Here is a 15859-nt window from a genome sequence, read left to right as displayed (position 1 = left end):
GCCGGTTTGGTGCATCGCAGTGTGTCGAGTGATGTCAGTGATGGCTGGAGTTCACTTAATAACTGGACTGTTTATGTTTCATGTTCAGTTCATTACCAAAGCCAAATGAGCTTCTTTACCAAAGCCATTAGTCCAGCAGGCTATTGTTAAGTGGGTTAATTTGTTGATGCACTGAAGCAGATCATGGGTGACTCCCCCACTGGCTTTCAACCTGTCCTGCCGAGGCCAATCCATCCCGCTCAGCTGATCACCATTAGGTCGCTCTACCAACCAATCAACCCAGACTCAAAGCCCATTAGGCTCTTTCACAACAGAGGCTCATTCATCGTTACTGGAGCCTCCAGAAAAATCTTATTAGGCTGTTTTTTAATAGGTGTCAATGTTATCAGTTTTATTCTTTTTAAAATGTGAATCTAACTGCACATTAACACATCTGTGTGATAATGTAACCAATAGCCTACAATATTATTTATTTGATGTGTTAACTGATGTAATTAATTAAACAACATTACACAAGAGGGTGTGATGCCGTTAAATCACACCCTCTCGTGTAGAGATATTCAACAGGGGGGTCCATGACCCCTAGGGGGTCCTCAGAGTTTGGGCTGCCAAATTATGTTAAAAAAATAATTTATTTTTTCAGAATGTCTGAAAATATACATTAATATGAATCCAACATATTAATAGCAAAGTTTAATGGTTAATATTTGTGAAAAAAAACCCATTTAATTTACACATTAAAGATAAGCTTACTAAGGTAGCCACTATGGTAGCTATACAGTTAAGCTTAGGGATTGTTTAACATTAAAACATTATGTCTAAATAATATAATATCCTTTCATTTTCATATATCCGGCCCAGTTTACTATCCTACTCAAAGTTATACAATATATGTAGTAGGGTCTCTCTTTCAGCTAAGGGGTCCTTGGCCTAAAAACATTGAAGACCCCTGGTTTAGTGTAATATTGAGGTTATACAACAACGGTTACAACAAAATAAAAGTTATAATCAAACTGTATTCATATTGTGGGGCAATTCGAAATTCTCAAAATGAAAAAGCTACAAAGACGATTTCTAGTCCCTCCTTAACGTTAGCTTCAACTGAATAAATGCTGCACATATAAACACAGAACTGCTTTGCTAGCGCAATCTTGTTGTAACTAAGTAAATATCTGCTGAAAAACATATTTTTCCAATCGATAGATTTAGCTCCTGTAAATCCACAAACTCCAGCTGATCCAAACATTTAGTAAGTAACTGTTAACTCCAGAGCGTCAATCCGATGAATCACTGTATATAAATATGTTGGAGAGTTTCTGTGTGTTCCACTGTGGTTCCTGATTTATTTAATGAATAGAATTGTTTCAAAAACTGGTTTTCAACTCTGTAATGTTGACATGGAAAAGGCGAAGTAATATTTTAAGTGATGAGCCTGGTGTGCTGTCATGCTGATCTGAGCAGGTTCTAGATGTTTAGTTGACCAATCAGATTGGCTGGTCGGATCTACTTGTATAATTAAGTTTGATTCATTGTTGTTCTTATATTTCCCCTATTTTGATGGGAGGCTGGAGTCGGGGGAGCAACTACAGTACATCACTGCTTGTACTTTGCAAAAAATGAATAAAACATACTTTGTACATGCTATAACATACACAGCTACCAGCTGCTCAACCGGGAAGTAAAGGTTGCCTGCAATAAAATAAAGGCTGAAATTACTCACATTTTATGCAGCACTGGGCTTTGCTAAGGTCTGTTTGTGTGCCATCTTGTGGAAGATAGCAGGTGACCTGCATAGGCCATAGACCAGCTTTTGAAGAGCGCCAGTCAGAGGGATATGTAGCTTGGGTTTGCATGTGCAGCTGAAAAGATGAAGCCATCTGTTAGCTGAGCTTTGATGCCATTCTTCAGCACCTGGTTCATTCTCTTCACACCTTTTTGCCTCAGTTACAGAGCCATATATATGGGTTTGATGCCCCTTTCCTCAGTGAATTTCAGAGATGAACATGTGGGCTGTTGTTTATGGTAATAGAAATCACCAAGCAAAAAGTAACTCCAGGAAGTATGTGTCCATGCAGGGTAGTGCTGATCACCCTGTCGGGGTTGTATTCGCTATAACAACCGCCTCGCTCTACATTATCCCTTACATAATCTAAATCTAAATAGACCATCTAAAACAATCTAAAGCACCAATAGTCAACCTTACAATATTGCTGCAATATCGACATCGATGTATTTGGTAAAAAATATCCTGATATTTGTTTTTCTCCATATCGCCCAGCTCTAATTGGTGGTATTGGTATGCTATAGAGCTCCCAGATGTAGCTGTGCTCCCAGGTCCTGGCCCGTAGGAAGGTGGTCTCTCACGATGGTATTGGCGTGTCTAGACCACACCAGAACAGTTTGAACTGTATGATGCCTAGGTGACGCTTGTCAGCCTTGATTAAGATCAATAAGTCCCCAAAACCACACCACGAGGAGGGTAGTTTGTTCCTCCCCTCTAATACGACCCACAGGAGCGTTTCATAAATTTGTGCCCCTAGCGGTGGCAGAAAATACAGGGTACCTGTGTGTACCTCATAATACGATACACAATACATTGCTCGCGATACCGATAATATCACCCTACAGCAATTCTGTGATCAATAATCATATATATTACTAGATGGTCCTATGATGATACACGATATCGGTCTTACTATGAATATAAAATGCAAGAAAAGTGCAGGTTTTCTCTCTTTATTCACTGCAAGTCCAAACTGTTAGAAAGTTTTTCTGTCTGTAAATTAAAATGACACAAATATAGAGCAACTATGGGTCCAGACTTTGGCCTTAAACATGGATGGGCCATCTGTTATTTTCCTCAAACTGCTGTCCGTCATCCTGACGAAAAGGGTTGTTTCTGTCGCCTCCATGAGGAATTCTAAGTAGTGACAACAAAACTGTCGGCGCGTCCACATTAAACAAGCCTGATCACGCACCACCCCCACCCCTCCTCGATAAAGTTGCTAGTAGCCAAGGAGGACACGGAGGATTAAAAAAACATGATGGACTCTTCAGAAGAGCTCATTATCTTCACTCGAGTTTCTGTGCGGGAAAGTCACCGGACGCCACAATCTTCTGAACATAGTCATACTGAGAAATACAGAGAGAGTTGTGTGGAGCTGATAGTCTTAATTAGATTTGTAGCAACTCATTTGGCAACGGCTTGAATGTAACGGAGGTTTATTAAAATCAAAAAGTTACGCACTAAAGCTTTAACTTATGTTCAAGTTTCCCTCATTCTTTATAGCGATCTTTACCTGTCGGTTTATGATTTTAAGTAAAGTCCAGTCCTGCCTGTGTGGCAGATTACACTGAAATCCTAGAAGAAAATAACAGAAATTCAATGTATTATCTTCCTCAAGATATCTAAGTCTCCTAGTGAAGCGGTGATGTTCTCTTGGAGAACAAACTGTTTAACCTGTAAACAGTGAAGTTCCTTGTGAGACACAGACTTTTAATTCACAATAGCACTGCAAATGAATGGGCTGATTACTGAGGCGAAGATGAGGAGGCAGTCATAAGCACTTGGCTTGAGTGGAATAGGCGAGGAGGGGGGAGGGCTGAGGCTGTGGCGGTACAAGTCCAGCCTCAGAAATAGAGCTGTGAACACCATCTGTCATGCTCTCTCTCCCCGTCTGTTAGCCTGACTGCAAGTAAAAGGGAGAATGATGCTCTCAGAACTGCATTAGAAGGAACGTGGGTGCTGATTGTCGTAGGTGTGGGTTTACAGGGTGTGCAAAGGGGGAGGGAAGTGGTGTATATACAAGGAGGTGCATGAGTAACATGACAAAGGAAAGCACTCACCCACACAGAGAAGGAGAAGGGTTGTTGGGCAAGTGGGTATTCCTGGTGAAACCGCACCCCTGCACCTACTCACCACCTCCTCGCGGACTCCTACCTCTTGTCAGAGGATTCCCAGCGGAAGTTATGTAGACACATTATACAAACACACTGCTCATCTTCTCCTCTGATGGTACGTGTCCACTGGCAGCGTCATTTCCACGCTTCCCATTCATTGTCTATGTGAGCAGCCAGGCAACGCATTCTGGTAGCACTGCGGCGACTTTCGAGAAGCGGGGTGTCGAGTCGCCCGTTCCTCATTTCCATAAAGCTAAGGTCGAGGCTACTTTATTAGATTAATGATAATAGTCATTACATTTACATAGCGCTTTATCATAGACACTCAAAGCGCTTCGAGGGGGGGACTACTCTCTACCACCATCAATGTTCAGCACCCACCCAGCTTGGTAGAGAGGGAGGGTAACCCACGCAGACACGGGGAGAACATGCAAACTCCACACAGAAAGGCCCGGAACAACCATGGTTTGAACCCGGTACCTTCTTGCTGTGAGGCCACAGTGGTAACCATTGAGCCACCCTGCTGCCTTTATGCAAATCAGGGGCCTCCAGCTCAACTTGCCTCCGTAAAACGTAATTTTTTGGGGGGTTTTTCCCTTTATTAGATAGTGACAGTGACAGGACAGGAATGTGGGGAGAGAGAGAGAGAGGGGATGACACGCTGCAAAGGACTGAGCCTACATGGGGCACACGCTCTACTGGGTGAGCTAGAGGCCGCCCCATGTAAAACGTAATTTGAACACAGTAGACTTCTCCCCCTCTCTCTCTGGAGTGTGCAGGAGGCAGGGCACGGGGCGAATTACACCGCAATCACGTATCTGGTTTGTAATTTGGTCATAAACAACCAAGTCTCTTGCCATTCCTTGAGTTTGGTGACTTCAGCATCGGTCCTTAACAACAGAAGTACCTGAATCTGTTCGTCTATCCAGTTACAAATTTTGTCTTTTTGGCGTCTTCTTCACCCTTGTTTGTTTACTTCTGGTAGCACAAGCTGCATGATAAGACGTCATCAACCATTTATTTGCTGTGAATTCTCTTCCTGACCAGCTCAATAAGACAGGGAGCTGAGAGTTTTGGGAGCAGCAGCCTAGGCCCAGGCGAGTACGCAAGGGCAGACAGCTGCTGTACTGCTGGGTTTTTTTCATGATATACCAATATAAATTTTCATATGCAAATGTTATTTTTTTCTTCTTACAACTCAAATATATATTTGAATGTAGAATATTCCTCGACAGCTCTACTCCCATCAATAATCACTTCCAAGAACTTCATGATTGTAATAAAACCACTATAAACTCTGAACTCTTTCTGATTCATTGTGTGGATTGTGATAAATGAGTTGGTCTGGATCAGCCTCGGTTGTGCTTCACGTAGAACACAGAGCGAGAGTTGTTGGTGGTTGGAGTGTCAGGCTATTACTTGACCCACAGAAAAAGCTCTGCTGCATTGCTTTTTCCACATTTTTTTTCAGAATTATTCATTGCTCATAACGTGTAGGTTTTCGGGATCCTTTCTTCTTTTGTCTGAGTCAGAGTGTGAAATGCAGTCAGTAAAACATGAAGGCAAGCTGGGCCACGATGAACAACAGGGAGAGGCAGGACGAAGTGTCTGTAACACCACAGCTGGACTAACATTAGTTTGATCTGGTGTCTAAAGTGGTCGCTATTAAAAAAAAAAAAAGTATTCACTCAGCTTTTTGGAACATGCTGCAGGCCTAAAATTCAAAATGAGTGAATATTTCCAAAAAAAACAAAGTTTATCAGTTTGAACATTAAATATCTGCTAGTAAAAGTATTTTACTCGATTCCCAGGTTCTCAAATGCTCTGTGAACTGGAACTTTTGATATACATAAAATAATAACTAATTCATAATGCTATACACGGCACAGACACAATTTACTGTGTATGTATTATTAAATGAAACATTTGTTTTAATGAGTTATTACCCTACTCCAACTTAAAGAAAATGCTTCTGATAAAGTAGGTAGGCCTACTTCACATTAAATGAATAATGGAGGATGGTTGCTTGACATTATCAAATGTTTCTCTCACAGCTGGCCTGCTGGCAGTTTTAATCCAGCTCTGCAAAGTTGCAGATCTTTTAGCTGCTTCTTTGAGCTCTTTCTCTCTCTTCTTCAGTCGTCTTTGTTGTGAAGGCATACTTAAGCACACAAAACTAAAAAAAAATTTAAATGCAAAGTTTATTACATTAACCAATTGCGACATTAATTTATCATCTAATAACAAAATAAGGCGACTCACTTTCACTAACATCACATCTGATTGTTGGTTGAAAACTCACGTACCATAGTGACTGTAAACAACGTATAACCTATCATGATTCAAGAGCCCAAACCATCCCATCCCTGAGCCTCTCTCTTCTCCACAGAACACACACTAACTTAACGGACGTGACGGAGCTACGTTAGCCTGCTGCTGCAACATAGGTTGTCATTAGCTTTGGTTGATAACGTAGCATTTTACGTTAAAATAAGACAATGCTGCGCAACGTGAGGCAAACATTACAAGCTGAAGCTGCACATTATTCAAAGCTCAAGTGGATTTTTTTGGTTACTATTCACAGGCCATTTGTCATAATCTGAATGAAGGCAGAAGGGCTTGGCTTTCCCTCTTTTATATGCAGTGCTTTAAACAAAGGCACGTGACTGGGGGCAGAGGGCATCGCTGAGGGCAAGATTGGATGATATAGCGATTTAATTTGATTTAACTTTAGTAATGATGGGCGTGTTATTGTATTAATGCCACAACAGCAAAAAAATTATAAATTTTAAATTATTTAGGCCCTTTCACCAGAGGGGCAGCTAAGCCAATTAGGGCAAACAGGCCGTTGCCCGGGCAACAATAGCCCATACCTGTGCACATCCCTGGTGTGGAGTGTGTGGTAGAGCGACTGACTGATGGTGATTAGCTTCGAAGCGAGTAGTGACTCTAGAGTCATAGTGAGAGAAACAAAGTGTCTCCCCTGTTCTTTCTGACCACGGTGGGAAATCTGGAGCAGGAGAAGTTAACCCTCTCCTTGATTTCATGTTATTTATGGAGAAGGAGAACTAGGAAATGAGTCAGGGGAAATGCAAAGCTACCAAGCCACGGCCGAGCGACGTGCGTCGCCGCGACGTATAGTTAAATTTTTCGAGAGGCCCACATCAGGCTACGCCATAGGGACCCTACGGCGTAGCCTGATGTGGGCCTAACCTGTACCTACGTACGTAGCCACGGCATAGATTGAAAGCAGGAGCTCTTTTATTTGTTACATAGATTCATACATGCATCATTAAACCATAATTACATAAATCATGTAAAAACAAATTGCGATTAGACAATTATGTAATAATTGTTACAGGCCTACATCCATGAGGTTATATTATGTCGGGATGTCAATTGTTGACACACATGGTATCCTTTAGTAGTGTGTGGGGGGGGGGGGGATCGATTCATGTATGTATCGTGATTGTTTTTTACGAAGATTTTTATTCTTTTTTTGTAGTATCGATATTTTTTTTTTTTAAAGTGGCCATGTTATGCTCATTTTCAGGTTCATAATTGTAATTTGAGATTGTATCAGAATAGGTTTACATGGTTTAATTTAAAAAAAAACACCATATTTTTGTTGTACTGCACATTGCTGCAGCTCCTCTTTTCACCCTGTGTTCAGGTCTCTGTTTTAGCTACAGAGTGAGACATCTCACTGCCGTAAGATCTTTGTTTTCAGTCGCACATGCGCAGTACCTAGGTAAGGATTACATGAGCTAGCTAGCTGTTTCTGCAACTTCGGCCTGTACTTCTTCTAAATGAGGGCGCACTTCCAACTTTGTGTGGAATACCTGCAGAACAGGGACATGTAAGTAGTTCTATACAATTTATTTTGTAGATTAGGGTGAATTTGTTTGTGTTGTAGCAGTGTTTTGCCATTGAGAACGAGCTAGCATGCTAACGGTTAGCCCCCTAGGCCCCTCGTCTCGGCTAGTGACGTAGAAAGCCGTGCAGATTTTGACCAGCTCACCCGGAGACTGAAGGCAGGACACATTCAGAAACCGTATCTCACTCAAAACATCATGGATGTTTTGTTTTTTCCAAGTTTGTATGCGTGTAGAAGCACCAGAGACACAAAATAACACCCCAAATCCCAGAAAAAGTGATTTTTTTCATAATATGGGCACTTTAACAATGATTCACCTAAATATTTTCTGTTTACCGTTGACGGCAACTGCATCATCATCGTTTCCAGCGAACACAGAAAATGCAAACAATCCATGTTATGTTCTTCTTTACAAATGAAATAAATGTCAGACTGACTGACTGACATGAGACACATCAGTGCATTCTTCTTAGAAAAGTATTAGTTTTTAGAAATGTCTCATGATATATTGTCTCTAGAAGTGTATTCTTCAGCTTCTGTTTTTGATAAGAAAGAAGGAAAAGAACATCGCAATACTCAATTCGGTTACACTTTACTTGAAGGTATCTACATAAGAGTGACATGACACTGTCATGAACGTGTCATAAACATAAACAAGTCATAAACGTTTATGACATAACGCTTCTTTTAGTAAGTTATGGTTAGAGTTAGAGTTAGAGTTAAGGTTACGGTTCATGTGTCATGACAGTGTCATGTCACTCTTATGTAGATACCTTCAAGTAAAATGTTACCCTCAATTCCATCGAATCACAACTCTTCTAGAATCGCAATAAATGAAAATCGCAATACAAATCCAACTGTCACCCATGTATTGAGAAAGAATCAAATCAGGACAAAAGCATATCGCCCTAGTATATAATATTAAGACAGTTATCTTTACTATATAAAGTGTGTACTGTTCTTGTTTTTATTGGGGAGCTTTACCGTGTCTGAGGTGTGGAGTCTCAATGCTTTTGACTTTTCTAACCCTGAGCCTCAGAGTATCATCCTATCTGAGGATATCATTGATCGAAGATTAACTTCATCAATGCGCCATGCAGCTTTTGATTCCCCCTAACAAAACTGTAATGGATTTACTAAATGAAAAACTTTCCGTGGTGCAAGCAGCCATGCCATCTATCATCCATGCTGCAAAACTGTAGTTGACACAACTTGTGCTTGTTCACCAGCTATTCGACTGGGTGCAACAGATGTTGTGCGAGCCTTGTAATCACATTATAATCCCTAATTTATGACATCATCATTCCCAGATTTTGCACGGGTGGGGTTGACAAGAAAATCATTCAGCAGGGTTGAGAGGCATTAGGTGAATTCAATTATGTCAAACTACAGTGAATTCCAACCGCTCAACAAGTAACACTTGAATCATCGGAGTCATCATTTCAATTTTCAGGACGCACTGTTGCATTTTATCTTTGTCCACAAATTCAGCCGTACAACATGTATTATAAAGAGCTGCCAAGATGAATTGATTAGTTGTCAACTATTAAATCAATCGCCAACTATTTGGATAATCGATTAATTGGATTAAGTCATTTTTTATGGAGAAAAAGAAGGAAAACATTCTCTGTTTCCAGCTTGTTAAATGTGAACATGTTCTAGTTTCTTCTCTCCTCTGTGACAGAACACTGAATCTCTTTGAGTTGGGGACAAAACAAGACATCTGAGGACGTCATCTTGGGCTTTTTGGGAAACACTGATCCACATTTTACTCCATTTTCCGACACTTAATAGACCAAACAACTAATCGATAAATTGAGAAAAATAATCAACAGATTAATCAAGAATGAAAATAATCGTTAGTTGCAGCCCCTATTAAAAACTTTCAAGTGTATTTCTAATTACAAAAATGACTGAAAGAATAAAACGACACACATATTGAAACCCATACTTTCAGCTGAACCTTTCTTAACGCACAATTAACACAGCAAGCAGCTGTCAATCATCTAGTGGTCGGAACGCTTCATGTCCTGAGTCCCGCCCCCACAGCAGGGTCCCTGAGGGAGGCCGCCCACCATGTGAGAAGGTCCTGTTGATTAGTGTGAGCGAGTCCGTCACTCCCCAGTGAACACCAGGAGTCAGCGGCCTTAACACAGCCCTGTCCTGTCACAACTACCCGCTCTGCTCGGGAACAGATAAACCACCACAACCACAAAACGGATTCTTTTTTAGATTTTTTTTTTTGATATCTTGTGATTTTTAATATATGCGATTCTGTGTACGTTCTGCAGTGTGATTGACTTGTCTTTTATTGTTTGGCTGAATTTCAATTTTGCATTCATTTGCTGTCGTTTTACTCTGTGTATTGTAATGAAATTAAAAGGGCAGAGGGTGCAACGGAGAGGGAGCGAGAGCCGAGCATTGAGATGTGGGAAGATGTTGCACGCTCAAATGTTGACTACCTGTTGCTATGGCAATGGGTTTGGATCCTGCAGGCTGCAGGACTCTTGCTATTTCTAAATAAAGCTTCTTTTTTTTCTCGCTGATCAGTGGATGAAGATACTCACAGTTGAAACTAATCTTCTGATTTTTAGCAGGCTGTTTAAACACTGGTGCTCTGCACTCTAATACTTAACTGATAAACCTCCTAAACAGCAGTTACAGGATTAAAGATGAGAGGATGCACAATAGAGGACACATGCTTTGTTGCTGCTACATTTTGTTACTGAAAGAGTCAAATATAAATGATAAAATCATGATTCATTACAAAGCACATCTGAGTCATTCTGGCGTCGATTTACAGACACACTGTGTACTTACGACAGTAGAGTTGTAACATTTTAATCGGCACTTTGTACCATGGTCAACTCCAAGCAGCATCTCCACATTTGTGTCTTTTTGTTTTTATCTTATGTTTATTTATTTATTTATTTACTGCTGCTGCAGTGATTGCCACCAACGTAATTCTGTTGTGTCCATACAATGACAATAAAGTATCTTGAATCTTGAACATATTTTGTCATTTTTGTCTTTGCTCTTATTTATAAAATCATGATTCATTACAAAGTATATCTTACTCATTCTGGCGTAGATTTAAAGACACACTGTTTACTTATGACTATGGCATTGTAACATTTTAATCGGCACGTTGTCGTATCATGGTCAACTCCAACAGCAACTCCACATATTTTGTAATTTTGTCTCTGCCCTCATTTATCTGCTGCTGCTGTGATTTTAATGTTGTCTTCTTTATTGCTTGTAATGTGTAATTGTTTTAAATGTGAAGCACTTTATGATTTTGTATCTGTGTAAGGTGCTATGTATAAATACATAAACCTTACTTACTTACTTACTTACATATGAACCCGAAAGCAAACACAATCTTTCCATTGCCTTGTTGAGAATATAAACTCAACACTAATACTGAAGTTATTTATTAGATTACTGAAATAGGGGGATAGAGGGGGGTCTTTCCAACAGTGTATTATTTTCATCCCTTTTATAAAAAAAAAAAAAAAAAGGTCATAATTGTGGAGTGCAAAATGTGAAAAAATAAACTCTACATTCAGTCATTCAACATTTATTTATACTCGAAAGATCATTGAGGGGCGACCCTCATTTACAACGACATCGAGTCCGTTACGATTATGTAAAGCAGCTACTCAGAGGTAGAAGTTTGGAGGTTTAAAATCAGAATTTCTAAAATGTCCAAAATGTGCAAGTGAGTTGATTTTAAGGAAGTGCTGTATTTAAAGTTGGTTAAGTCTACGTCCCCAAAGAGAGATGTGGCTTAATGTTTCCATACTACTATAAACTGTATGGATGAAATGAGATGGGCCCTTGTCCTGCGTGTCTTTTGTCTTTACATGCTGTCTAGTAACACAGTACCTTTTTCCCCCTGTGGGGGGAGCCTGTGTGTGGAGAAAAAGGAGGACAGAAATAGGTGCTGAGACCTGATATGTGATGCTTGTGATGGGGACTTCCATGCTTACCTCGAGTGGGTTTCGGGCCATTTCACAAACGACAACATATTTAGTTCTCTCCCTCCCACTCGAGGATGCAGCCGTCCTGCAGAAAGCACCCAAGTCTAATAAACAAACATTCATGTGTGCAGTTTGCAGTGTGAGGTGCCTGACTGTGCTTCCTGGGGATGAGGGAGTTTAACCTGACAAACGTACAGCACAAAATGCTTATAAAAGCAATGCTTCACATCTTGATGTCTGTTTCTAGGCAACAGGAAGTTAATATACAATTAATAATATGGGACATTTGCTACCTGGAAATCCACTTAGTGGTTTAATTTGCTTGGGAACTGTCTTTTTTTATTTTTAGATTACTAGCGACAAATAATTGTCTTTTTCTAATCATCACCTACGTTTCAGTGTCATTATATTATTATATTATATCTATGCTTGCTAAAATTCCTTGAAATTACAATATATGTCTAACAGTCAGAATTCGCCACTCAAGATGGCGCCGCAGAATGGCGAATGGTGGTTGGAGCGCTCTGTTTTGTTTTGTTTTGTGTTTTAATTCTGTTTCTTGCGATGGTATGTTTATACTTATATTGTTTATATCTTTTTATCCTTCTTATATTTGTATGTGTGACATGCTCCAACAACACCATGACAAATTCCTCGTATGTGCAACGTACTTGGCAATAAAGCCCTTTCTGATTCTGATTCTGATTCATCAGGTTAGACATTAACAACAGCAGCTCCGAATAAAACTGGCTTGGGAATTAAATGGCCTCTCTTTAGTTGTGTGGTAATTCAAGGACAGACCACTGAGCTAAGCGAGTGCAGAATATTTGGCTGTGGGATCACAAAACTATGAGGGAAAAGTGGCATGTTGTGTTTAGAGCTGCAACGGTTAGTAATTTTCCATGCAAAACTAGCAAAAAGTGCAGTTTTTAAGTCTCTCAAATATGGAGATTTTCCTGCTCTTTTCTGTTTTATATCATATTAAACTGAATATCTTCTGACAAAACAAGACATTTAAAGACGAGACCTTAGAATTTGATAAACTGGGAGCTGGCCTTCTCCAGAAAATAATCGTCAGATTATTCAATAATGAAACTAATTGTTAGTTGCAGCTCTAGTCGTGTTGTTGGAAGCAGTGCAATGGCCCACTGTATTTTCTTTCTTGTCAAATTGTTTGTCTTTTATTTTTAGTTGCTTTATGGCCTAACTATTCTTCATAAATCTCCCAAATTCTTTGCCTCACCGACTCTGTGTTTGAATTACCAGGGCTATGCACTCAAGGAAGGGCAGATACGTGGCACGACCCTCACTAGTGAGTATGGTTTTCAATTCACCATTCATTATATCTTGGTTTACTTTAGTTACATAAGTGTATCTTACTCAGTTATAAGCTTTATTTTTAGTTTAGTTTTCTGTAGTTTTTATTTCAATGTCGCTTAACAATTTAAATAAACACATTTTACATGTGTAACATTTAAGTTGCTCCTTCATGACCCCTTGCCTCCGGGTCATTTTGGTTCCTACCTGCCATTGTTTTAGTGTAACGGAAGTAACGACAGCAAAAGTAGAACCGAGAGTCAGATGTGAACACTCAGTACGTTTACATGCATACTAATATTTCACTATTATTCCAAATATGACAATATTTTGAATGTAATACGGGTCATGTAAACAGCATTTTCTGTTTGGATATTCAGAATAAGGCCTTTGTTTCCTGAATTTAGCATTTTTTGATTAAGACATGTGGGATATGCCGGTATTATTCTGGGTTTTAGAAGCATTCTTTGGACATGTATACAGGGCGTTCAAAAATCTGCGTCTCAATCAGGGTTTTTACTACAGTTTGTGACAGTTTACGGCCTCTTGCCTGTTTACGGCTTACGGTCAGCTCTGTGCGTTGCTATGGTTGTTGGACACAAACCAATCAGCCGACAGTTTGCAGGGCTGCGGTAGAGATGACTGCCCAAAAGAAAAGGAGGAGAAACACAGCTATTTTTAAACATTATAAAAGACTTGGGTATTCATCATTCATTTTCAAGAAGGTGGTTGAAGGAATGAAAGAGGGAGGCCATTTTCATTAGCCATGTAAGCAGCTTAGTCGAAATATTGTCTTTTTCAGAATAAGTGCAAAACAAGGAATATTATGTGCATGTAAACGTAGTCAATGATAGAGTAAAGTTGGGTGTGTTTTCAGGGTTGGTGTTGATCAAAGAGGATTTATCCAATTAAAACTGTAGCCCGCTTGTGACTGCAGAACACCAGGAATTAAGGGTTACAATTTCATGGATCTACAGATACCATTTGTTTACTGTAATCTAGATCTAATAATCCATGAACAAATGGAAAGAACTGGGACTTCAGAGATTTAGCCCAGTGTTAGATTTTAGTTGCATCATTGTCATAATCGTGTACAGTATATTGCTTTGTAATATCTCCAATCTCAGCTCTCCTGTTTGTGATTCTTTTGTTTTCCCGTGCAGACTATCAACGTCCAACCCCGCCACGGACATCTGGTTTTCACCGCTACCAGTTCATGCTGTTTGAGCAGCATGCAGACGCACCGATGTCTCTCACTGAGCAGGAGAAGTCATCCCGCGGTATTCACTGCTGCTCACCAGCACCTTGCGTTCACAGTCCTGTTAGCCACTGCAATATCATCTATCATATATCATCTGATCAACACAACTGCTAACAGTTAGCTGTTGAATCAGCAATACTAAGATGGCACCAAGGCATTAAAACTCCAGTCTCAAACATTTCTTTTCAAATTAACCACATTATAGGGTTTCGCGGTACCTTTGTAGGCTACTGCAGGTGTTTTTGTAAGAATTAGCAAATAGATTATTCTATTTTTTGACATACAGTAGGAAGTTGTCATTTTACAATATTATTTAAGCAATAGCTCTCAACAGGCCGTGGTATGTTGTGATTGTATCACAGCTAATATAAGGGGCGGTGTTCGGACCGACTCGACCCAGAGTTCCAATATGAAAGTTATAGTCACATTCCAATTTAAATAGATTTTTATTAAGCATGCTCACAATAAAATAGGCCCTCCTAGGCTGCCTGCCTGCACAAACTGTACTGATGCGGTTGCTATGGAACGCAGCGCAGGTAACGTTAGCCTTCACTAGCAGCTAGCACAGACTTTATTTTACTTAACGCTAAAGAAAGGCAAACAATAACACAAACAAACCAACCGATCGAGACGGCAGTAGACCAGCAACTCCCGTTTTGTGCGAGGTGAAATAGCTGTTTTTATCCATGGAGTCTGGTGGCTTTGAAGAGAGCATAGATAAGTGCTTCAGTTCCCCGTCGTAAAGGGCCTTCTGACAGAAGATAAAGCGGTGAAAATATTCTAAATATACCGTACAGTTAGAGAGATACTAGCTGATTCTAGCTCTGTGTCATGGCAGTGTGTGTGCAAATGAACGGCTTATAATAGCCTTTGTATATGGTTATTATATCACGAATATGAACCACTTAGCTTTATTTGAGCTACCCGTTTTATAAATTGATTTAGGTATTGCCTTGTTTTGTTTGAGTGGGCTTAATCCTTTTCTCAGGTTGAAACGTTTCCTTATTTGGTATTATTAGTTACTATTATTAGTAATTTGTCCCGAGACACTCCAGCCAGACACCATCTAAACACCTTTAAGCCCAGGTTTTTGTTTTGCGGCTGTGTTTTCTCAGGACACTTCATTTCGCTTACTTCACCAACAATTATGAACATTTAATCAAAGCATTTGGAGTTGTTTTAAAAAATATCATTTTCTCCGAGTGCTTGAACTTAACAAGGGAAATGTTAATGAGGTTAGTGAGTAAGTCTGCTGCAGTCTTAAAGCCTGCTGGGTCAAGACAAGTATTGTTGGCTCCCAAGCACACCTGCACATGTCTGCCTGACCACGTCTTGTTAACCTCTCGCTAAAATCTGAAAACCTTATCAGCCATGTCAGTGCACATGAACGGTGTACGTTAACTTATAACCTTGATTACTGTTGATATTATCTCCAGATTACTTTCTTAGTTTGTCTCTCAAAAGACAACAGTGTTTGTCTTGCAGAAAGCCGAGTTATTGTTTTCTTTATAGTTGAGGTTT

The 15859-nt window shown here is 39.9% G+C and overlaps 1 protein-coding gene across 2 annotated transcripts in view; it reads left to right on the top strand.

Moving 5' to 3' along the window:
- LOC116053920 (phosphatidylethanolamine-binding protein 4) overlaps positions 1 to 15859 on the top strand; it is an 83254-nt gene that overhangs the window by 56304 nt on the left and 11091 nt on the right. The window contains exons 5-6 of one of the 2 annotated variants that reach the window (XM_035998922.1): positions 13027 to 13072; positions 14241 to 14351. In XM_035998922.1, coding sequence (XP_035854815.1) covers positions 13027 to 13072; positions 14241 to 14351 — 157 coding nt within the window. Of the gene's footprint in view, positions 1 to 13026; positions 13073 to 14240; positions 14358 to 15859 lie in introns of both variants that reach the window. The other variant, XM_031305149.2, reaches the window with a different exon arrangement.

This window comes from Sander lucioperca, chromosome 2 (assembly GCF_008315115.2).
Source record: "Sander lucioperca isolate FBNREF2018 chromosome 2, SLUC_FBN_1.2, whole genome shotgun sequence".
In the NCBI taxonomy this organism is placed as follows: domain Eukaryota; kingdom Metazoa; phylum Chordata; class Actinopteri; order Perciformes; family Percidae; genus Sander; species Sander lucioperca.
The sequence above is the reverse complement of the archived record's forward strand: the minus strand, read 5'-3'. Positions and strand labels throughout refer to the sequence as shown.